The sequence below is a fragment of the Mesoplodon densirostris genome, chromosome 15 (genome assembly GCF_025265405.1).
Source record: "Mesoplodon densirostris isolate mMesDen1 chromosome 15, mMesDen1 primary haplotype, whole genome shotgun sequence".
NCBI classification, from domain to species: Eukaryota; Metazoa; Chordata; class Mammalia; order Artiodactyla; family Ziphiidae; genus Mesoplodon; species Mesoplodon densirostris.
The window spans coordinates 77149650-77174568 of record NC_082675.1 but is presented as its reverse complement, the minus strand read 5'-3'; the positions used below and the strand labels follow the sequence as shown (position 1 = coordinate 77174568).

Here is a 24919-nt window from a genome sequence, read left to right as displayed (position 1 = left end):
ATCAGAAGATGTAATCAGTATTTTAGGAAGTGGAGTGGATTAGAGCAACGAGAAGGAAGATCAACTTAGAAGGATTTTATAGAACTTTGGAAAATGTATCTTAGATGTAGCCTTCAAAGAATGCCTGTGCCCTTTGGCCCAGTAATTCCATTTCTAAGACTTCTAGGAAGATATTCCAAAATGTGTGGTGTCTGAAGGACAGAGAACTGGATCATGGCAACAGTTTGAAGTAACTTGTTTTTCTTTCATGTATTCTTGCTTCCTGGTACCTTTTTCTTCCACATCCCATTGAGTCCAGGGGTAGGGGATTTTACTACAATCTGACAGTGATTGGGTTCCCATGAGTTGAAAGATCTGGGATCCCTTGGTGTAGGCACAGATTCTTAATCAAGCCTCTATAGAACTGTAGAGAGTTCATAGTTGAGTTCTGGGGTTCTTGAATTTTCTGAAATTATATGTAAGATTTTGGATTATTTATTTTTCTAGAGCGAGTTTCTGATTCTGAAAGATGTCTGTGACCCACCCAAACTAATAACATTGCTTAAAAGATGAACTTTCTACAAAGTCTCCATCTTATCTCTTTAGAAGCTGCTGAAACCAAGTAGAAAGAAGACAAGTGATTATTGAGCCATATGAAATTGTCAAAATTTAATTTGGAGTTTTTGACATATAAAAACATCAGTTTCAAATGATCCAACCTAATATATCCTTAAATAACTTTTTTACACTTCTAAAATGTAAAGGTATTCACTTTAGGAATGTAGATACTAGTTAAGCAGTATATATTCAATTTTGTGTTTAAATATACTTATTTAAAAATTACTTATGCAGTATTAGGAGTATTTCCCCTTTGTATTTAAGGTTTTTACTATGGTAAAACAAGGACAGGGAAATGGTGGAAAGAGAAATGAAAGGTAGGAAAACCAAAAAAGTATATGGTGTAATACAAAAATAGCAAATAGATTCAAATTATTCACTAACTTTAATTGTTGGTTAAGCTCTGCTCGGATCTCTTTGATAATGAAAATTGTCAGGCCCTGTCTGGCTCAAGGGTACAAAGCACCGTAATGACTCTGCCCTGTCTGTTGTGTCTACCATGAGCATGAGAGAGCTGAGTGTTGTAACTCAGACCACTCGTTTGTTGTTCCATTAATTACATTGATTTAATCAGAATTTCTGTGTTAGCCAGAGCATTACATTTCTTCCAATGATGTATTGTATGACTGTCATAAGTGGAGCTTGGCAGTTGAAACTTTGAGTCAAGAAAACCAAATTTAATTATAAGTTATTTCTTGGAAGAGTTCAGATAACCAGCAGTGATACAGTTTGGCTCAGAGTTTGTTTGTTTGTTTCTTTCTCTCTTTCTTTACTCAATTTTCACCATCCTTTTATTTTCAATTAAGCAAAGAACCAAGAAAAAATGTAATTGAAATGAAGAAACATTTTAAACCTAAAGCATTTTTTTTCTTTTGTAGCTCGCTTTCTGATTCTAAACAGATCAACATTTTAAGAAAAGCAAGATCTTATATAAAACAGAAAAAGTATGATGAAGCAGTAAGTATGCAGGCCTTGTATATATAAATAGCTGATCGTTCAGGTATGGGGAGGGGCAGGTATGGTGATGGAAGGCGCAGTGGGCCGGCCAGGGAGCTGTCCTGAACCTTTAAGGAAGGGTTGAATTTCCTAAGTAGCTGCTTTAGCCACATGGACATACTTCTCTTATTTCAGGTAATGTTATAGGTAAATTTTTTAGGTTAACATTGGAAATGAACAATTGCTGTTCTCTATAATGAGAAAGTATATTCCAAGCTTCTGTCATCCAACTTATTTATGCATAATATTTTAGAACATGACATATCTGTACATTTAGAATTAGCTTCACACTATTAGAAATCTAATGGTTCATACTGAAGCTCTGACTTTTCCCAACTCCTACCCTACTATGTTTTTCATTAATTTTCTCTGTTTTAAGTGGTCATATAATTTTAAAGTAAGAAAGAATTCTATTTTGGTTTCTAAAATTGCCTAAGTAGTATGATGGCATTTCTAATGCTTATTTTTGTTATGGTTTTACAGTGGCAAGCTATTCTTCTCTACTAAAATATTAAGCTATTTTAATAATGTTTTATAACTGATTTGGGTAATCTGATATGAGAAAGTCAAAAAATGTAAATGTGGGCATCTCCTATCAGGGACCTATATTAGAGAACCATTTCTTTCATGTGTCATTTGAAGATAATTTCCACAAAATGAATCATTCAGAATCATTTAAAATCATTGCATATCTCATAGATAGTTTGCATTTTAAATGTCCTTTTTTATCAAGATTTAGAAATTTATTTTATTCAGGAATTTTTCTTATACTTTGCAAGAAGATCTTTGAACAATCAAAATCTGTTTTTGATCAATAATCTACGATTACTTTAATAATTTTTCTTCCTTTGAAACTTAGATTTTCCTCGTCTTTGCATGTGGTGAGTTATATTTTTCTTTCTCCAAAGGTCTCCCTTTGCAAGGAGCTGATTAATCTTGCATTGAAAGGATTGTCCTACTATCACACTTATGACAGATTCTTTTTGGCTTTCAATGTCGTTCTTGGTTTTGTGGGATGGACATCTTATGTTTCTTTGCTGATCATCAAGTCTCACTGCAGCCTTAACAGAGGTGTTAGTAAAGAAGTCAAGGTATGTTCAGAAAGTATAATGAAGATTCAGATGATGGTGTAAAATCATAAGACTAAGGAAAGAAATTATATCAAGTTAACTGCAGTGAGTTCATATAATGTACATGCTGTACTAAGCTAACTCTTTCATTTGCTTTTGTTGTACTGGGTCTTTTTTTCTCAGTAATCTCTGTTTCTTTAGTTGGAAAAAAGGTGTATCAGTAATAATGGTCCTGTAACTTAAGAGGCTATAAAGATAGCTGTGTAATTTACATTTGCCTATGGCATTAACTGTGTTGTATTTCTGTTTATATTTTATAATTATTTAGCATGTTATAAGTATTCTGTATCTTTCTACAGTACAGGTGATCAGAAAACAGTTTCAAAGCAATATATTTATTTATATATTTATCTGATATTAAGTTTAGGAGCTGGAAAGAAATAAAATCACTTATTCAAAATGTTCCTTTTAAAATAATATACATTTTCCTGGAACTATCCTTACCTTTTTCATCTTTCTAAAATTCTTAAATACAGATTTCCAGAACTTTCTATATATCCTCATTTTAAGAATTAGTCCCAAGTTTACTGTACTTTCAATGCCAAAAAAAACCCTGCTCTTTAATAATACTTTATACAACTGAGAAAATATAACAGTACATATATAGTTTAACTATATTAAAACACTTTACTCTTTTAAAATATATTACTGTCATTTACCAGGGATAATACGCCTCTTCCATCTCCTTTACTTCATTCTCTAATGATTATTACCATGTCCAAATCCTCTAAAAAGTAATATACCTGAATGGTGTATTATTAATAATAATAGTCTACAGACATTTCCAGTGGTAACTTTTTTCAATTTTATACTTTATTTTTCTGTAATGGAAGGAAGAGCAGTAGTATTTATTCCATTTTTTTATAATGCTGTAATGCATCTTAAATAATTTACCCAAGTAATTTTCATTATTTGAATGTATGTGAAATTGGCTAGAGTAGAAATCATTTCTTACGTGGTAGGAAAAGAGACAAAAACAAACGTGTTTTAGTGGAGGATGTAATTAGGCATTCAGCTGGGTATTTGAAATCTATTTTGCCACTTTAAACGTAACAGTGCTGGAAGTAGGCACTATAATTTTTCTGTATTAAAGAGGAAACTGAAGCTATTTAAGTAATTTGCAAAAGGCCATTCAGCTAGGATGTGGAGGAACTGAGATTTGAGTCCAGAGTAGTCTAATGCCAAACGCTGCCTTTTGGTATTTGTCTTGATGTTTTGGGTTATTGAGAAGGCATATGATGTCTTTAGATTGTTGTGTCAGCAGATTTCACAGCTGATAGTTCTTTATTCGTTAATCTGATAATGCAGAGAATATTTGTGTATACAGCACAATGCGAGATGCTTCATAAGATACACCAAGAAATACAAAATTCAGATACAAAATTACAAGCTTCTCAAGGAGCTTGTAATTAAATAAAGTAGGTAAAATATGTATACACATAGCCACCTTATCAAGTATAGATCATATACTACGCTATATTACATAAGACAACAAATGTTTGACAACTTTAATATAAAATGTTAAGTGAATGTGATACAATGACTATCATATTTTAAATAAAGAAAATCTCACTTTAGCTAGGGTGATGATAACAGGAAAAAATAAGTCTTGGTGGATATTTAACAGTCAGAATATAGGGAGAGGATAAGAATTAAAGCAAAGTGAATAATATAAATAGGGGCAGGGATGGGAAGATGTGTTTTTATGCTGGGCTAATAAGTAATATTTATTAAACTGCACTATTCCAGGACTGTCCTGGGTATTGTACATGTGTTATTTAGTTAAGCTTAATACTACCCTAAATTTAATGGTTATGATTCTCATAATATGGATGGGGGAATTTAGGCTCAGAGAGATAAATGTTTTCCTCAAGGACACACTGGTGTCCTTGAACTCTAATACTTAAATTCATGCTCTTTCTATACCATGCTGCCTTCAAAATAAATAGTTCAGTTTGGGGGGGATTTGGGAGGTTTGTTCAAGGGCCTAATAAGAGATAATACTGATAATATAGATTAGGTGGAAGTAATCAAAGGCCTCAAATGCTAGACTATAGAGTTTAGACTTTATTTAGTGAAGAGCTGGTCTATCACTTAGAGTTAAACCAGAGAAATAGACCAGTAGGATCTCTGTATTAAGAAATTTAGTGTAAGGAATTGGCTCATGTGACTGTGGGGCTAGTTAAGCAGGTCCTAAGTTCAGAGGTCAGGCCATCAGGAAGGGCATACTGGAACTTGCAGGCAGGAGCGGAAGCTTCACTCCACAGGTACAGTTTCTTCTTCAGGGAACCCTCTGTTCTGCTCTTAGAGCCTTTTGTGAATCAGGCTCACCGTGATTGTTCAGGATAATCTCCCTAAAGTCAACTGGTTATGGACTTTAATCACATCTACAAGATATTTTCACAGCCAACACCTAGATTAATGTGTGATTGAATAACTAACTAGGGTCTGTAGCCTAGCCAAGCTGACACATAAAACTGACCATTACAGTTGAGGTTATTAAAAGTATTTTGAACCCTTTAGTTCTGTTTGCAAAAACATTCTGATTCTTCTTCAGCGAGAGTTTATAATCTAGTGAAGTGACAGCATCTGGAGGAAGAATAAGTTGCCAGAAGTCTACAGCATTAACCAAAGGGAGGCTTGGAGAGCAATTAGGGCATGAGATGATTGCAGCTGTGCACGCATTAGAACATGATGCTTGCAGTTGGGGTGTAGGGAGCCTTCACCGAGGTAGTTGTTGCCAAAGTCAAATCTTAAAGGGTGAGTCGGATAGCCCAATAGAAAAAAGGAAAAAGGTGCAGGGAGAGCAGCACGTGCCAGATGAGGAGTGAGGTAGCATGGCTTCTTGGAAGGCCTGCAAGTCACTGATACGGCTAGACTGTAGAGGGCCCCGGGGGGAGTGAGAGATGAGCTCACAGCAGATTCTACCCTCCACTGCCAGATGAGGAAACAGAGCTTGAGACAAGCTAAATGGTTTAGTCAAATTGACAGCAAATAGAACAGCAGTGCTGAATTAAATTTAGGTCTGACTCCAAAGTTTCTGTCACTTCTCCATGACAGTGTCCCCCAGATTTTACAGGTTTATCACTCTTACAGACAACTCTGCAGTGAACATTCTCTTTAAAGGTAATTTGCCATAGCTCCTCCTAATTGAACTCTGCATTTAACTTCTATCTACTCTTCTCCTTTGCTTTTGCTAGTTCAGATGTCTTTTGCTTTAGAACTGAATATCCTTATTTTGCCACATGCTTCCCTTATTCTCTCACTACTTAGGGAAATCACAAAATGTTAACCCCTTAAACAAAGTCCCAGGATTCCGTCTCCACCTGTATGGTTTAAACTCCTCATAGGCCAGCACCTAGTACAGAGCGTGGCGTAGACTGTGCGACTTAATCATTGTTAGTTGGATGGAGGAGTCATGACAGTGCACACAGCATGGTTCAGGTAGAAAATGTTCCCCATTCCTGTTATTTAAAATCCTTTCCATTTTTACTTTAGCTGAACTGAATTCTTTTTGATTTGGTTTCCTACAAGTAGATGTCTATTTGTAATGTCGATTACTTTATGTATCATAGGATTGGATAATTATATGATATTGTACTGACTCTAGAAAATCCCTCGAGTGTCTTTTTTTTAGGTACTCTTTAAACTTATTTTCTTATTATTTTACTATCCTCAGAGTGATGTGAAACCAGTCCCAATTCCTCAAGTGAATACCTGCCTCAGGCACCTTGAGCTTTAGAGACTCTACCTGTCCATATCTGTTTGAGACTTGCTCCTTCTTCTTCCATCCCCTTGCTATGGGACCTCCATTTCCAGTGCTAGTCACTGAGAGGTTTCTGTAGTGACTTTTGGGACTAATGCAGAGAGGTAGAGGAGGAGAGAAGAAAAATAAAGGTGATAGTGGTAGCCATTATTTATTAAGCAGTAGTAATATTCTGGGCATTTTGTTAAGCTCTTTTCATAATCTCATTTAAGCATTACTAGCCTTGATAAATAGATATGGAATTATTCTTCGCATTTTATAGATGGAGTAAAATTAAGTCTCAGAATCTGTTTTGTACTTTGCTCGTGGTCATACAGTGAGCAAGTGACAGAGCCAGGATTTGAATTCTGATCTGTGTAGCGCCAAACTCTCAATCACAATGCTATGTCTCACCTTCCTTTTTACGACTCTGCCCTAGTTTATTCTTGCTTCTTTACTTCCTTTCTGGTGATATTTTAGGCCAGAGGGAGGAATTATAAGGGGGAAAAAAACCTCTTGATTTTCCTCCCTAACCTCCCCTACTCCATAAGGTAATTCTTAATTCTCACCTTATTTAGTTTGGGTAGCAAAACAAGGGGGAAACAGAGAGAGAGAAAACAAGGCACGGAGGCAAGAGAGTACCATGTGACCCCTCCAGTCCTGTTTTTTTCTCCTGTGCGTTCTTAGCATCACAGCTTTCCATAAATGTGTTCTTGTTCCAATCATTGGCATTTCTGTCCCTGACCCTCGCATCATTACTCCTGGCCCAGAGCACCCACGGCCTGTGGAGGCCATCACTGGTGATTTACATGGAGGAGCTCCTTTCTTGTTTGGCAGGTGTTTGGGAGAGAAGATATGATTGAATGAACCTACTGTGGTTGGGTGATGGAGAGAGACGCGTGGGCAGCATGTCAACTTGAAGTTTGAATAGATAGAATCATTGTTCCAAATGAAGATTAGGTCCCACAGTTTATTGTAGATTAAATGGGCTTTTGTGGGCTTGTCAGTGAACTCAGTCAACATTTATAAAATTGTTACTAAGGAGAAATATGTTCAGAGTTCCGAAGAAGTTACTTGCAAACAAACTTTAGGAGCATAGTCATTTTAAATTGAGAATTACCTAATTGCAACAATTCCAGGCTATCCAGCTTTTTCTTCTATAATGTGCTTCTCCAATGACAGATTTTTTTAAATACAGTTCTTAGATTAATCATCTAGTTGTAGAATCACTGAAAGAAAGTAATGTATTTTCTTTACTTTATAAAATCTCTTTTAAAAACCTATCAAGTAGCATGGGTTTGGAGTGTTTTCAATGTTTTGTTTAACTTTCAGAAACCAAGCCATCTCCTGTCATGTAGTTTTGTAGCTGTTGGCGTTTTACTAGCACTTTTCCTGCTGATTCAAGCCTGTCCCTGGACTTACTACATATATTGCTTGTTGCCGCTGCCAGTATGGTATGCGGTTCTGAGAGAGTAAGTAACACATCTTGTGGTCTTGTTTTTCGCTTCACTGACAGTTAAATCTGTATTTAAATGCATTAGATTTCTGTAGCATAAGTCATGAAAGATAATTATAATACCCTCAAATCTCCAAGCCCTTTCATTTCATTCATAACAGCATAAACGTTGCATATAAACAGGCTTTTTTTTTTTTTCTTGGCTGCACCTTGAGGCCTGCAGAATCTTAGTTCTCCAACCCAGGATTGAACCCGGGCCCTCGGCAGTGAAAGCGCAGAGTCCTAGCCACTGGACCTCCAGGGAATTCCCTAAACATCCTTTTTATTTTACTTTTCCCTTTTGACTTCATCTTGATTGCCCTGAGGTAACACTGGCCTCATTCCCTTCTTTGTGTTAATATCTTTTATACGAAAAATCTGGAGTAAAAATTAAATAATTAATATGGATTGTACTATGTCAGGAGTGACTTACGTTTTGAATTTGTCTCATCATCCCAGTTTCCAGTGTATCTTCATGTTTCACAAAGCAATTTGCATGCTTTTGTTCCATACGTTTTCGCCCCTCCTTTCCCAGCTATCATGTAAACCTAGATGAATGAAAGTTCGCCATTAAATCCAATCTAGTAATGTATACCTACAGGGGTTAGGGGAGATTATTCTTGTATGCTGTGGTTCTACCTTTAAGTGCTTGCTCACAAGTTGGACTTGAAGTGGATTCTTATCATTGTAGGAAACATCAGAGGTAGAGCTCTCATGCAAGTTATAAACACTTTAAAAGAAAATCACTAAAATGTTGGGCTGGTTCATGTTCACAGGCAGCGAGGGTCATGTTACAGATCGTGTTGATTTCTATATTTGCACCAGTAATCTAGAATTTAAACTTAGTCTTGGGCATCCTTTGAGCAAACCAGACGCCAAAAGCAGACCAGGGAATGACAGCCCAGAATAAGGGTGTTGTCAGGGCTGGCGAGCATGTTGCAATGACACAATGTGTTTTCTTTTCTAATTTTTGTTACCTCCAGCTTTGACCACCTCTTCTTTATATGAAAAATAAAAATTAATATTAAAATATTTTAAATGTTAACATTTTTAAAACAAGGCAAAAAGACACTGACAGAAGAACAGACTGTTACTTCTCCATTTGAAAGGAATAGTGTTGCTGGATGTACATATTTAAATTGGATTTTTTCCTAATGTCATTTGCTCTGGCTTAAAAATTTTTAGAATGAAATGTGTTATCCAAAATTCCCTACATTTAAATTTTAAGGACAGAGTGATTTTGAAAATATGTTGTATTCTATCTTTATCTTTTTGATAGATTATAAAGAAAATAAAACATAAAAATTCACTTTTCTTCTAGAAATAATCTAAATGATTTTACAAAATCATCACTGTTGAGAACAAAAGAAACATTCTCCTTTTGACTGGTGTTAGCTTTTCTTTCCTAACATGGCACCTTAATCGTTTTGATGACATTATGTAACTATTATTTTCAATCAGAAAAAGGTTATAAACCAAGTGATACTGACTTTTTATAATTGCCTCCTTAATAATGCACTACCAATGCTAAAAAAATTTTTCCAGTGATGAAATGTAAAAAGGACTCAAGTATTTAATACATTTTTAATGGTTATGAATTCACATTTAATTACAATTAGTGTACAATTAGTGACATCTTAAACTGAGTTTGGAAAAGGTTATTTCGCCCAGTGAAAAAGTGCAATTAAGATTTTCTCTACCTAGACTAGGAAAACGGACCTTTATTTTATTAAGACAGTTGAGATTTCAATATAAAATTAACTTTAGTGAATTTTAAAAATGTTCTCTATGTTTATTCATTTGGGTTTATTGTATTTTATTTCTGATGTTGTATCTGTAATTGTATGTGCCCATGTTTAAGCTAAGATCCAATAAGACTCATTTGTTGTCATTAATGTTTATAAAAAAACCAAGCAAATTAATGTGATCATTATCAACTTAATTCAGAAGTTACATTTTTCCTAGAATACTAGGTATCAAAAAAAGATTTAGGTAAGTAAAGCCATTGAAACAAATCTGTTGGAGATTATCTTAGTTTTTAAAAAATCTATGAATTGAAAGTTCCCTGATTTCTATGCACAATATTTTTTACTATATGAGAACTAATTTTTTATATTCAATATAGGTTATAAATAATCTTTTTATAAATAATCTTGTTAAACAGATTTCCAGTTATTCAAGGCTTGGTCACATTACTGTTGACCTTCCCTCCAAGTCATTTTGTTGGATACCTGTTACTCTTTATCCTGGGAGTTGAAGTATTAGTAAGTAATTTACCACATTACCACATTTTCAGGTCTCTTTCATACACATGTAACTCCTTTGAAATGACCTCATTTTCCCTTTCTTCTTTGGATTGCATTACTAGGTTCTCAGTTTTTTCTACCGCTATATGCTTACAGCTGGACTCATTGCGTTTGCAGGTTGGCCATTTATCACTCCACTGTGGACTCGAGCAAAGGTATAAGTACTCACTTTGAAATTAGGCAGATTCATAGCGGCTTTGTTTTGATATGCGTTTAACTCAGGGAATTATTCATTTTTTTAAGAAAAGGGTAGAATGTGACCTTACATAAAGATCCTGATCCTTTTGACAGGAGGACTGATGTTGACTTTAAGGTTTCAGTGATTCATGCAGACTTTCATATCAAAGTGAACTGGTCTTGTGGTGATTGAAATACTCAAGAAGCAGAGCTGATTTGTCCATCTCTGAAGCACTTCCTAGATTCCTTTAGGCTCAAATATCTAAATGCCACAGAGGAACTGCCCAGAGCAGTGCAGTGGCATGAGAGGCCACACTCTGGACTCAAGTCAGAGGAGTCACCTCCCTCCTGGTCTGGAGCCACCACAGTTTTTCTCTGGAGAAGTATTTATTCATGATAGTTATTTTAAAGTATAATTACTCCTGATTTTCTGCCTTTAACTAGGTAGGTAATTACAGTGTGCTTCTACAAAGAATACTCTCATGTTTCCACTTTGATACTTTTTGGTGGAGGTAGCAGGAAGATAGAAATACCTTCTTTCTACTCTATGAGAACCTACAAAATTTTCCAATTAATGGGACTATTGATAACTTTTTTGGTCTTAATCTAATTACAGAAGTATTTTTACTTATTTCCCTCCTGGGCACAATCATTTGATTATGATTGCAGGCCAGCTTTCTTAAAGATGTCATCAATATATGGTAGAACACAAATTGAATGAAGTGCTTGCTTTGAAACAGCAGACCTGAGTGTAAATCCTGGCTGCTTCATTTACTAGTAACAGATGTGGTGCTACTTACCCTTTGCCATCTCTGAGCTCAGTTTCTTCATCTGAAATACTGTGAATAATACAGCCTACCTATTGAGGTTATTGTGAGAATTAAATGAGATAATGCCTATATCATACCTAATATAGTGCCTACTATATAACAGATCCTTCACAAATAGTAACTATATTACTTTTTAAAGTAAACAGATGTAAGGCTTTGAATTTTCCTTTTAGTTTCACAGCCATGTAGTCTGTGAAACACTGAAGACAGTTTTTGTACCATAATTGTCTAAAGATAACTTTTTTCTTTATTTTAGAGCACCTCACTGAGTTGGATTTTCTTCTGTTTGCTCCTGGCAGTGTTCCCACTTATGCCTGTTGTAGGACGAAAGCCAAATATCTTTCTAGTGTATGCACCATATTTTAACTTTTCTTTTTAATGTAATTGTTTTTCTTAATCATCACTATGAAATATGAACCAAGTCTTGGCCATGAGTTTAAAATCATGTGAACAAACTAGAAGTTAAAATACTAATATCAAACCATTAGTCATAATTTTGGCTCAGGCTCTGAGAGGCATTAAAACTCCCTGAAGATGCTTCTGGACCTTCATAAAAAATGACATTGTGCCAGTGATAACTTAAAATGCCAAGAATTTTTTAAAGGTCTAGAAGCCTTTGTATGTTTTATATATTGGGAGATCAGTAAAAGGTTTCACATGATAAAATGTTCTGTTGCCAAAATTAAAAGGTCTAAAAGCCACTGATGATTGATGCAAACTCTCTTTTCCTTTGATCATGTCCACATTTTAAATGTCTGAGAAAAATGAAATTCTCTTCTATTCTAATCTGAACGTAAAGATCTCCATGGGAGGAAACTCTCTGTACCTTGACAGCTTTCTCATGTTTAATCACTTAAACTGTTAGAAAATTCTATATACCTTGCCTGAATTCTCCATGCTGCTGTTATATTTATTTCTCCTCAATATATCCCAAACAAATCTTTAAAATAATTTTAAATTTTAAAATAAACCAATTTTAAAATAATTGGTTACATTTGTTTTTAACTTTAAAGTTATTATATAATCTAATGGCTCTGTGTGTGTGTGTGTGTGTGTGTGTGTGTGCAGGCGCTTGGCAAATTAAATGATCATTATTTCATTTAGCATTTCCTTTCTTATTTTCTAATCATGTAATCATCTTTGTTACTTTCTTTTGAACTTTGTGTAACCAACTTCCTTGATATTAGTCTCCTTCCACTTCAGGAACCATATTGTATCTGGTGTTCTTGAAAAAGTGTAATTTGTTGTTTCATTACTGTACCAATGCCTCACCCACATGCTACTTTTGTGGCCCCTCTTCCATCCTTCCCTTAGCCAGAAACAGCTGTGAAAAGCACCAACGTCAATGATAGAGAGGAACAATTTGTGGATTATAAATGTAGATTTTCCTTTTTGTATGAGTAGGTGCTCATAGTCAGAAAATGTGTGGCGTAGATACTGATATATTTGTTTAGCTATCTTTTATATTGTTTCCTGTAAATTTGTCCAAGTCAAGCTGAGAATTATGGTGTGTGTAAATGTTAAAAAAAATCAAATTATAGAAATAAGATGAAGATACTTAAAAAATTGTGTGAAAAATTACAAATAACACCATCCCCACAGGATCTTTATTCTAAGATTTTTATTCTTACACCTGTGTATTCATTTTGTTACTTCATCTTGATTAAGCAAATGATTGAGAGGTTCTATATTAGAGTAAAATATCTAATATTTTCATGTGATATATATTCTATAAATGTCTTAAGAAAATTTGAAATTGTGAATTGTGTTTTAAAACAGAGTGGGTGCGGGCTTGCTGGTTCTTCTGCTATCCCTGTTTGTTGTAACATCTGTCTTAAAAAGAAAAGATAGTTTTGTAAATGAAGAGCTGGTGTTACATCTATTACAGGTCAGTTGCAGATTTTCAACACTATGTTATACAAATGATACACTAAAATGTATCTTACAGTTGTATTTAATTATATTGTTCTTAAGACGCCATCCTGTTTTTTTTAACCTCAATACCAGGTATGAAATAGCAAAAAGGTCAACAGGAGGCCCCCCAAAAACACCTAGATAGCAGAGATTAAGGAGACATAAGAGTTATTGTCCAAAGAGTTGAACTGAAAAAGACTTCCTCTGGTCTGAGATTCTGTGTTGTCCTAGTTTAGGTCAGGAAAAAAGTAAGCTCTTTGAAGTGAAAGCAGCTGCTTAGTATGTTTATATGAAGGTTAGTCAGTTTAAGACTTCAGATGACATACTAGGAGAAAATAAACTTCACTTTGGTTGGTGGCTTTGGAGTGGTGAAAAGAACTTTGAACTTGACATTTCAAAATTGAGTCAATTCCCAGTTATGCTTTGTACTAGATGTGTGATTTTCAGTAATAGAACTTGTCTGTTTGTTTTTAATCTGTAAAGATAATATCCAGTAGGGTTGTAAGAGATTATTTGATGTCATATTCTGTAAAATGATAGCTTTAAAAGTAGATAAGAGTGGAAACCACTTTTTTTTTCCTTTTCAACAATAAACAATAAACCACATCTAGAACACTGATAAAAAAAACTTATTTGAGTCTCCTCAAAAAATTTACTCAGAACAAAGCTGGGATAATAGTATTTCCAAGAACACTCAAAAATTAAAATATACAACACTTAAAAGATGTTAACTCATTCTTGGAGAACAACAGAGAACATATAAAAAGAGAAGTATTTTTGTCAAAGATCCTATCAAGCTACTGAAGCGTGTCTTTTCATTTTAAATGGTATACTGACTGGTTTTACACTAAACCATAGTAGCTTTGAAAAAATTCACCTGTAATAATGAATACTTTGACAGAAGTGTGTGTTTCTGAATCTTACTCTGTAGGAGCAAAGAATACCATGTTAAAATTCTTACGGACTTTTTGAGAAATACCCCTAAGTATAAAGTAATTCCTTCTGACATTAACCTTATTAATTTGCACTCATTTCTCTATTGTGTACCATATATATATTTTTATGATTCTAAGATTTGTGTCTTCTCACATTTTAATGTATCTAAAATGAGAATGTGTCTTACATTTGAAAGGATCCTAGAATTGTGTCATAGATTTATTGACAACAATTTTTCCTTCTTAATTCACTGAAAATATGGGTAAATTAAATGTATCTCTAGGATTTGGTGATCAGGTTGCTAATCTGATCTTTAAGAGAGTTTACTTTGTTCATAGCCATAATTTAGCTCATTTCTTAAACTGGCTGTTAATCCGCTAATTCAGGGGTCGGCAAACATTTTTCTGATGTGCTAGATTGTACATATTTTAGGCTTGTGGGGCATATGGAAGTCTGTTGTCACTTTACAGCTCTACCATTGTAGGGCAAAGGGAGCTGTAGACAACATGTGAATGAATGAGAGTGATCATGTTCCAATAAAGCAATATTTCTAAAAGCAATAGTTTACCAACTCTACACTAGTTTGTCTATATTCCCTAAAGAATATTGTACTCCTTGTATTCCCAGTACCAGTGAAAACTCAGGCCACAGATATGTATTGAATGAATAAATAGATATGACTGTTAGTGAGGGCCAGAGGTGGAAGACACTCAGCCATATATGCCAAGCTATATACATTTCACTCTCTGCACTTCCATGATTTAAGAAAACTTCAAGATTAATAACAAATATTTCTAAGTAAAAACAGTGTGATAATGTATGCCAAAATATTCCTGAAAGTGTAAAACACCTCATTCATGCTTGTGAAGGAGGGCTTTTGCTTAGTACAAGAATTCTGACTGTTGGTCTTAGCCACAAGAAGGTGAGCTGGTCCAATTTCAATAACATTTTGGCCAGATTCCAGTTGTTCAAGCACTTTTCTAAGTATTCTTTCTAATATATAAATTAGTCACTCACCACCTTCTCTTTTATTTACGTCTTCTGTGTTTGTTTTCAGATGCTAAGCACGGTGCTTTCCATGTGTGTTGTGTATGGCACTCATAATAGTCTACTCAAGAAACAAGGACTGCCTCTTATTAATCAGGTTGTTAGCTGGATAATATTAGGTAAGAGGTAAATCAAATCCAATGAGATAACTTTCCATCAGGTTACATCTTAAAATTACCCACTTACATCTGTATCATTGCTGTCGAAACAATTTTGTTGTGGGAAAATAATACTAACGAGCTATTATTTCTGTCTCTTGTTGGAAGTTGACAAAGAAAGTTAGAACTTTTGTGAGCATTCATGTGTTATTAAGAATTACTTGATAGAATATTTATGACTTGATAATGAGGCTGTATATTTATTCGCACCTGATAAAAAGTGCTTCCAGAAGAGAAGAGGGTTTTGTGAAGAGATTCCTTTGCTGAAATTTCATGTCAATTCATAAATTCTCAGTTCTTACACAGGGACTAGGAAGCAGTTAAATTTTATCTGTATTTCCCTTGCTGAAAATAACATTGATTAGTCACCTCCCAACACATTACACATTTTATAAAGCTGATTATACTTTTTTTTTTTTGGTACGCGGGCCTCTCACTGTTGTGGCCTCTCCCGTTGTGGAGCACAGGCTCCAGATGCGCAGGCTCAGCAGCCATGGCTCACGGGCCCAGGCGCTCCACGGCATGTGGGATCTTCCTGGACCGCGGCACGAACCAGTGTCCCCTGCATCGGCAGGCAGACTCTCAACCACTGCGCCACCAGGGAAGCCCCTGATTATACATTTTAAAACGTATTCCTCTATAGTTCTTTTAAGAATATGCGTGTGGAGCAAACAGTTGTCATTTAAGGACTTAGCCTTTTCCTTCCAACTGGAAAACAGGAGCAAACTTTAAGTCCAGGTTTTTCATTAAAAAAAAGAAAAAGTTTGTAATGCCTATGAATGATATGATGTGCAATTTAACATTTATTTATTTATAAATGATTTTTGTTCATTATTAAAAAAAATCTTTGGATGGAACTTTATCTTAAAAAGACAGTTAAGGGATAGGAGTGTTTGTCCTTGGATTGCTCTTAAAATCCAAGCAGAGGCTTAAAAATACAACAGGAAATGGACATGTATCTCCTAAAGTTTTGATTTGCTCATTTTCTAAACACCTTGGTCATTGTATAAGTGGAAGTTATTCTTGGACAATAAGTGTTCTTGTATATATAACTTTATTTTCACTGTGTAAACTTTATTTCATTATGGGCATTATGTAGGCCTTCCCTTTTAAATTATCTTGATTACATTCATTCTGCATGACAATAGCAGAGACTGCTCTTTCATTTAAAAAAAAATGTGTTTAGTTTGTACTGTGTTCTGACACTATTCTGTTCTCTGAGAATAATAAATATGGAACAAGTCCCTGCCCTCCTGGAGCTTATATTCTGCAGGGCTGGGTGGTGGGGCTAGTATTCTAGCGGGGTATCTATATGTAATTGTCTCTCATATGACATGTTAGTTTTCAAATCCACAGAAAAATCAAAAATTATGAATGGCAATGATGACATTAAAGGGAAGTCTTTTTATTTTCCTGCATAACTTCAAAAATATGCAGTGTATGTAACACACACCAGCATATAAACAATATGTCACCTAGGGATAAACCACATGACGAAGAGAAGCAAAGAAAACAGAATTTGTGTTCATATTATTGTATCTCACTTTTAAACATCTAAAACGTCTAAAAAGGTTAAAAAAAGAAATTTCCCAGAATTACAGAAAGTCATCCTCTACTTCATGTTCTTGTCCATCTGTGATTTTGAGTGTATGTATAAAATTTTTTAAACATCATATTCAATATTTTTATCTATTCTACCATCCTTATATTAATTTTTCAGTTGACTTAATAATATCCTTTATGGTATTTTCCCTTTGTCTTTTATGACATTGACATTTTTGAAGAATATAGCCAATTAACTCTGGGAAAACTTATATTTTACCCATGAGTTATGCTGAGACATTCTAACCAAGAACAAGGGATGTCCTTTCACTTGTTCAAGTCTACCTTTGTGCCTTTAAAAGTAGTCTTCATAGTTTCCTTCATATAGGCTGGGAATGTTTCTTGTTAAATATATTCCTAAGTATTTTATCTTTTTTATTGTTGTTATAATGAGCTTTTCTCATTCATTGTATCTTCTAATTTTTTTTGAGTATAAGATGCTATTGATTTTTACATGTTAATTTTATATACTACTTCTTTACTGAATTTTCCTTTCTTGAGTTAGGTTTATCATTGACTCTCTAGGTAGAATTTTCCAAGTATACCATCATGTAATTTACAAATACAGATATGTATTTCCCCCTTCCTGTTCTTATTCCTCTCTTTTCTTTCATTTACTTGCATTGGCTAATACCTACAGAACAATGTTAAATAGTAGAGATAGTGAACCTCCTTGATTTTTTTCCTGATCTTAGTGGAAGTGTCTCTGAAGTCCCCCCATTTAAGACAAATGCTGGCTTTAGGACTGAGGTATATATATTTATCATGTTAAAGAAAGTACATGCTCTCCTGTTTTATTTAGGGTTTTTATTAAGAATGGATGTTGAATTTTGTCAAAGACATTTTCAACATCTATGGAGATAATAATATGGGTTTTTTTCCCTAGACCTGTTAATATGGTGCATAATACTAATAGATTTCCAGTATTGAACCATTCTTGCGTTTCTGATATAAACTCCTAAGATACATTTGATTATAATGTACTATTTTCTCAATGTAGCATTGGAGTTCATTTGCTACTATTTTTCCATCATAAATGATATTGTTCTTTAATTTTCTTTGGTGTTCTAAATTTATCAGGCTTAGTTATCAATGTTATATTTGCTACATAAAAAGAATTGTTTCTCTTTAATTTCTATACTCTGAAACAATTTATGTAGCACTGGGACTATCTGTTCTGTAAAGTCCTGAAAGAATTCCCCTGTGAAACTATCTGAATTTAGTCCTTTTTTGTTGGGTAGTCCCCTGATAACTTTGTATTTCTCTATGAAATTGGTCTGTTTAAGCTTTTTATCTCTACTGCGGTTAGTTTGGAAAGCTATATTTGCTTAAGGAATTTTCTGTTTCTTCTAGATTTTCAAATTTATTCATATAGAGGGATGCAAAGTAATCGCTTATGATTTTAAAAAATTCCTTCTGTATCATTAGTCATTTCCCTCATAATTTATTTTGTATATTTGCACTTTCTTCCTTTTCTTTGATTAACTTAGCTAGTGGTTTGTTCTTTTTGTTTATTTTCTCAACATGGATTTTGATTTACTAATTTGATCTACTGTTTTTCTGTTCACTACCTCATTAATTTTTGCTTTATCTTTAATTTCTAGTTTTATTACATTGTGTCTGAGAGTATTTTTTGTATCATTTTTACCTTATAGAACCTACTGATATTTTCCTTGTGCACTAGTGTATATGATTAACATTAGCATCCCATAAGTTTTAGTATGTTGTGTTTCCATTTTCATTTGTTGAAGTATCTTTTTATTTCCCTTTTAATTTCTTTTTTTTGGTCCATTAGTTGTTCAGGAGTATGTTGTTTAATTTCCACATATTTGTAGATTTTTCAGCTTTCTCTTGTTGTAATTTCTAGTTTTATACCATTATAGTCAATAAAGATACTTGAAATGATTTCAGTCTTATTAAATTTGCTAAGACTTCTTTTGTGATCTATTATATGATCTATCCTGGAGAATGTTCCATGCACAGAATGTGTTCTGCTGCTACTAGTTGGAATGTTATATAAATTTTTGTTAGATCCATTTGGTCTAATGTATGGTTCAAGTCTAATGTTTCCTTGTTGATTTTCTCTCTGGATGATCTATCCCTTTCTGAAAGTGGAATATTGAAGTCTCCTATTATTATTGTATTCTTGTCTATTTCTCCCTTCAGATCTATTAGTATTTGCTTAATATATTTAGGGGCTCTGATGTTGGGTGCATATATATTTATAGTTGTTATATCTTCCTGATCAGTTGACCCCTTTATCATTACGTAATGACTTTATTTGTCTGTTGTTATCATTTTTTGGCTTAAAGTCTATTTTATTTGATATAGCTGTAGCTACTCTTCACTTTCTTTTGGTTTCTACTTGTATAGAATATCTTTTCCATTCCTTCACTTTGAGCCTATGTGTGTCCTTAAATCTGAAGTGAGTCTCTTATAGGCTGGACATATATTTTAAACAAGACATTTCCTCCTTGGGATTAGGAGAGCATCGGTACTAGAGGATGCCTACCATATGGTGCAATGCATGAAATAGTTGACTCATAGGTAGGTCAGCAGTATCTCCAGAGGTATCTTCCAAGCACTAATTCACTATAGTCTAGCTCCAGTGAACATTTTTTGCTAATGTGCTGGGATCCCTAAATGGGTTATATGTTATGCAACTGGTTCTAACTTATGTCACTCAGGATGGGGACTCTTATTTCCCTTTTAGCATCTTATCAATCCTTTACACAAAAGTCAAACAAATACAGAAAATACAGGTTGGTAAAACAGGTCTCATTTGAACTGCCTTTTAAAGTAAATATTAAAATACTATTTCTTTCTGTTAAAATATATACCAGATGATGATAACGTTACTGGAACTACACATCTGAAAAAAAATCAGAAGTGATTCCTTTAAGATTACTGTAAATATAACTCACATAATCTTAAATCTTGCAGTGACTCAACTTTGAATGAGATTGTCTTTACATTTAACTTATTAGTAGATGTTGACTAGTAGTAATAATAGCACCTAGCAGTTATTAAGCACTTACTGTATCTCAGGCACTATGCTCAAGGAGCATTTTATAGGTGAAATTGTATTTAAACCTCACAACAACTTTATTCATTTCTACTTAACAGATGGAAATACTGCTTAGATAGATTAACAAACTTGCCTCATGGTTAAAGAGTTATAAGTAATTCAGCCAGGATGCCCTCCCAAGTTATCTGTCTTCATACTTTAGAGCATTTCATTCCACGCATATTGCCATCCTAGCCAGGAGGATTAGGAAATTATGCACATTTTCTTTCCAAAATAAAGATTGGGGAGTTTATGTTTTGCTACCCCCCCCCCAATTTATTTGCTCTTCTCCCACTGAAGTAGTTGCTTTCTAATCCTGAGAAGAAAGATTACTTCACTTATTTGGTTTACTCTTATTACAACTGTCATGTGTGGTGAAGTCCTTGTCTCCTGTCTCTAATTTTCTAACTGGCACACTACAACTCTCAATGCATACTTTGCAGTGGGAAAACTTGGAGGAGGGAGTGTTTAGGAAAAATCAATTTCTGGGGAGTAAGTTGTCTTTGAACTAAATGTTTAATTAGGAGAAAAGTTGCTGAATCTTGAGTAATTTTTTTTTATTATTTACATTAGAAAATGACAAATTATTTATTTAAGAGTTATTACAGTGAACAAGGCTGAATATAAATTGGGAAAATCTGAACTAAATTGTGGTTAAAATGGTGAAATGTAATTTTAATTAAAAATGTGAAGTTTCAAATTTCTTACAAAAATGAGTAGGGCAAATGTAGCTTCATTTTAAATGTCACACAAATAATAAATGCTATAAATGATAATAGAGTATTCGGTGCTTTAAACTCAACATACCCTGTGTCGCTTGTACTAACACTACCCACATTTGTTTTATTACAGCCTCTTCCTTCATCGTGCCTCTACTGAGTCCTCTGATTCTCTTTGATCGGCTGTTTAGCATTCTTGTTTCCTCAATGTCGACCTACCTGCTTCTAAGCACAGGGTATAAACTGTTTTTAAATTTTAATTTTTAGTAGCAAGTTTTACATGACATATTGACATTTCTCTGAGTATTTAACCTCTGGAAATGAAAAATACATGAATCTTGAGGAATAAATTATAAGTATTTTTCCTCTGTAAAAACTGTGTGACTTGATCTGTAATCTTCAGTTTTCTTTTTCTTATCATTTTCACAATATTGCCTATAGTATTTGTGTTTCTGTTTATTTCCTGAAGTTGCTTAAATACTGCTTACCTACAGTGTTAGAGAGTTCTGATAGATTGTGGAGGAATTTTAAGTCTCAAACAATGACTTATAAGAATTTTAGTCTTTGTTGCATTCCTTTCATGCACTTTAAATTATGTTTTGATTTGTTCATTCTTCTTTGAGTATAATATTTTATTTTTACTCTTACATATGTCATAGTACAGATATTTCTTTTGATTCAGAAACCTTTTAGAATATTTTCCCAAAAGTTAAACTGTTAAAAAGTTAAACATTTTCATTGAAGATTAAAATTTTCTTGTAAAACAAAACCAAAAAAGAACAGCTTGATTTGGGTTGGATTCTGAAGCATTCTCTAGAAATCAGTGAGAACGATGACATACTCTCCCATCTACTTTGAAGAAAAGAGTTCTTCACTTGCTTTTGAATTTTATTTCATCTTTACTTAAATCTTCATGAGGGTGAGAAATATGCACTTTATAATAAACACTGAATAGAGCAGACAAATCGAATAACCACCACTCAGACAGTTTCAAAATTTGGTCCAAATATAGGATCTTGATCCCAATTAGAAGAACCTAGGGATTTACCATTGTGCACATTTAAGCACATTTAATTTAAGAAATCTAAAAAGTGAAAAATCATGCCTAAAATCAGAATAATAAGTATGACCTTATTAATGAATGTATTAAGAAATATATTACCCAACATCAGAAAGTATATTTACCTTTGCAAAAAAAAAATTTTTTTAATTTACCTTAGACAGAGGTAGCCTGAAACAGCAGTCTAATAATTTCAGTTAGTACATTTTTCAGTGTCAAATCAGTTTTGCAAAACATAGTCCACCTGTTATCATTCCACGTCACTATTTTTGGACGACCTGGAGGGTTCTCCATGTAAGTAAGTGAATAGTCAGAATTATAGGATATTTAAAAGAAATGCACTTTCATTACTTTACAAAAGTACAATAATAGCAATCCTACATTCTAACAATGCACCCTTGACCAAATGAATAAAGAAGATTTATTTTTAATCAGCATTTAATTATTTTTATGCAGATGGAAGCTATTATAATACTTGAAAATAGTTCTCTTAAGTTGGTTAAACATTTTCCTCCAAAATTTTGATTATATTATCCCTTTGCTTAACAAAGTATAATACAAACTAAATGTCTTTTCAGCCCTGTTCAATTTGCACAGAGACCTAACTAGCAGATCCTAATTTAGAAAGGTTTTATTATGTACACTCTGAGCCCATGATGACATTTTATTGGTATTTCAGTTTATTAATTCAGATATACAGACTTTATATGAGATATTCATTCTCTAAAGAAATAAAGTCCCATAAGAAGATTGTCTTTATCAGATTTATTCATCTACATTTTACAAAAATTTTATTTTATAGTTTTTGAAAAGAAGTAAATCTGTAGTACTATTTGTAGAACTATGGAATTTATGTTTTTACATATTAGGAAAGAATAATTTCATATATAAGTGCAAATATTTCAAAAATCATGTTTTTTTTTCCTTTGTTTGTTTTTTGCTCAGAGAGTACACTTTCTTGATTCAATTAGTCAAGTTTTTTTCACATTTCTAGTGCCCTGAACACTAGACAGACATACAGTTAGAACAATTAGTGTACCCCAGGTGTATAATAGAGTTGTAAGCTGCTATAAAATATGGACTCTATTTTACAATGTTAGGCAATTACAAAATGCAACAATTAAGTTATCGTAATTTAAGTTGTGGATTATGTGATATAAAGAATGACTAGAGACAGGGTTTGGGTAAGGGAGCTGAACTGGTGCCATCAAGGAATCATGTGGAAATTGAACTAAATTTTTAATAATGGCTAGGATACAGGCATTCTAATTCTTTCTTTTTCAATTTTTTAAAATCATTGTAAACATAGTATAGTCACATTTTGAAGAGTAGGAATAAGGAAGAAAAATCATCTATTAACCCTACCCCTCCTATTGATGTTCTGACATATTTCCTTCCAGTCTTAGCTCCGTATTTATCTTTTTAACACAGTATTAATCATAGTCCATGTACTATTTTATATCTTTATTTTCTACTTTGCTGTATTTTATTTTTAATGTTTTTAAATTTTTATTTTATTTTTATTTATGTTTGTGTTGGGTCTTTGCTGCTGATGTGGACTTCTCTAGTTGTGTTGAGCGGGGACTACTCTTTGTTGCGGTGCTCAGGCTTCTCATTGTGGTGGCTCCTCTTGTTGCGGACGGGCTCTAGGGGCATGGGCTTCAGTAGTTGTGGCACGCAGGCTCAGTAGTTGTGGCACATGGGCTTAGCTGCTCCCTGGCATATGGGATCTTCCCGGACCAGGGATCGAACCCGTGTCCCCTGCATTGGCAGGCAGATTCTTAACCAATGCGTCACCAGGGAAGTCCCTCTACTTTATTTTAGAAGCATTTTCCTAGTTGGCTTATAGGCTTCCTAACCATCATTTTTTTTGGGTGGGGGGGATACGCGGGCCTCTCACTGTTGTAGCCTCTCCCGTTGTGGAGCACAGGCTCCGGATGCACAGGCTCAGCGGCCATGGCTCACGGGCCTAGCCGCTCCGCGGCATGTGGGATCCTCCCGGACCGGGGCACAAACCCGTGTTCCCTGCATCGGCAGGCAGACTCTCAACCACTGCGCCACCAGGGAAGCCCCTAACCATCATTTTAATAGATTTTTAATATTCTATGACATGGATGCACCTTGATCTTTCCTGTATTTTTTGGTCACTTTATTTACAGTTTTTATTATCATAAATAATGTTTTGAGTTATGTTTTTATGCATAAGCCTTTTATAAAGTTAGATTATTTCCTTTTTTCACTTCTCAGTTGTAGTATAGGTGGGCCGTAAAATATGAATTTTTTTTTACTTTTGTCTTAAGAACAGTGCCAGCTTATAATATTACCAACAACCTATGAGGGGACCTACTTCATCATATCCTTCACAGTATTTGATATTTTCATTTTTAAATAAGAATATAAAATGCTATTTTAGTAGGCCAAAAATAGTGCAGCTTTGTGTCGATACATTTTTCTGCACTTGTTTTACTAATAATATTTTCTCACATGGTGTGTTGTCTGTTCATATCCTGGGGCATCCTAAATCTTATATACCAAGTGGTTTGTGTATGCTTTCTCAAACCTGAATGTTTTCTTCTGCCTGATCTTCAGTGCTTTAGTTTTATGATCGGTGGTAGAGTTTAAAGCATTTTGTTTCTTTTGCTTTCTCCTGTTTAAGAAATAGTGCAATATGGAGTAGAGTTCAGTAGTTGAAAAAGTTGAAAGAGAAATACAGGTTTTTTTTGTTTTAATTTGGTTTGCTTGATTTTGTTTTGTAACTTCCAATCAACAAATACTTATTATGAGGGGGCCTGTAGTGGTGACAAGACTGACCCAGTCAAAGATTTTCCAAACTAGTGGGGAATGCATATTAGTAAACATGTGATTAAAATAGTGTGATAACTACTATCATATGTAGAGTATTTGGGGGATTACAGAGGTGAAACACTTATCTTAAACTAGGGCAGAAAAGGATTAGGTAAAGCATCTGTCACTGCGTTATCTCATGCACATTTCTCCTTTGTCCACATTATAATGTCCACGTTATGCGCCAGCCTAAAGATGTACCATACATTATTTAACTAAGCTCCCCTGTGGATATTAAGTTGTTTTCTTGTTTTTCTCTTCTGTAAACAATATTGTAACATCTTCAGATGGGAATC

General features: G+C 34.0%; 1 protein-coding gene across 4 annotated transcripts in view; it reads left to right on the top strand.

Moving 5' to 3' along the window:
- The window catches only part of PIGN (phosphatidylinositol glycan anchor biosynthesis class N), a 106683-nt gene that overhangs the window by 42283 nt on the left and 39481 nt on the right, over positions 1–24919 (top strand). For all 4 annotated transcript variants that reach the window (XM_060119168.1, XM_060119169.1, XM_060119167.1 and 1 more), the window contains 9 exons: positions 1476–1554; positions 2502–2684; positions 7801–7940; positions 10128–10227; positions 10332–10424; positions 11533–11624; positions 13056–13164; positions 15184–15292; positions 20853–20955. In XM_060119168.1, coding sequence (XP_059975151.1) covers positions 1476–1554; positions 2502–2684; positions 7801–7940; positions 10128–10227; positions 10332–10424; positions 11533–11624; positions 13056–13164; positions 15184–15292; positions 20853–20955 — 1008 coding nt within the window. The remainder of the gene's footprint in view (positions 1–1475; positions 1555–2501; positions 2685–7800; positions 7941–10127; positions 10228–10331; positions 10425–11532; positions 11625–13055; positions 13165–15183; positions 15293–20852; positions 20956–24919) is intronic.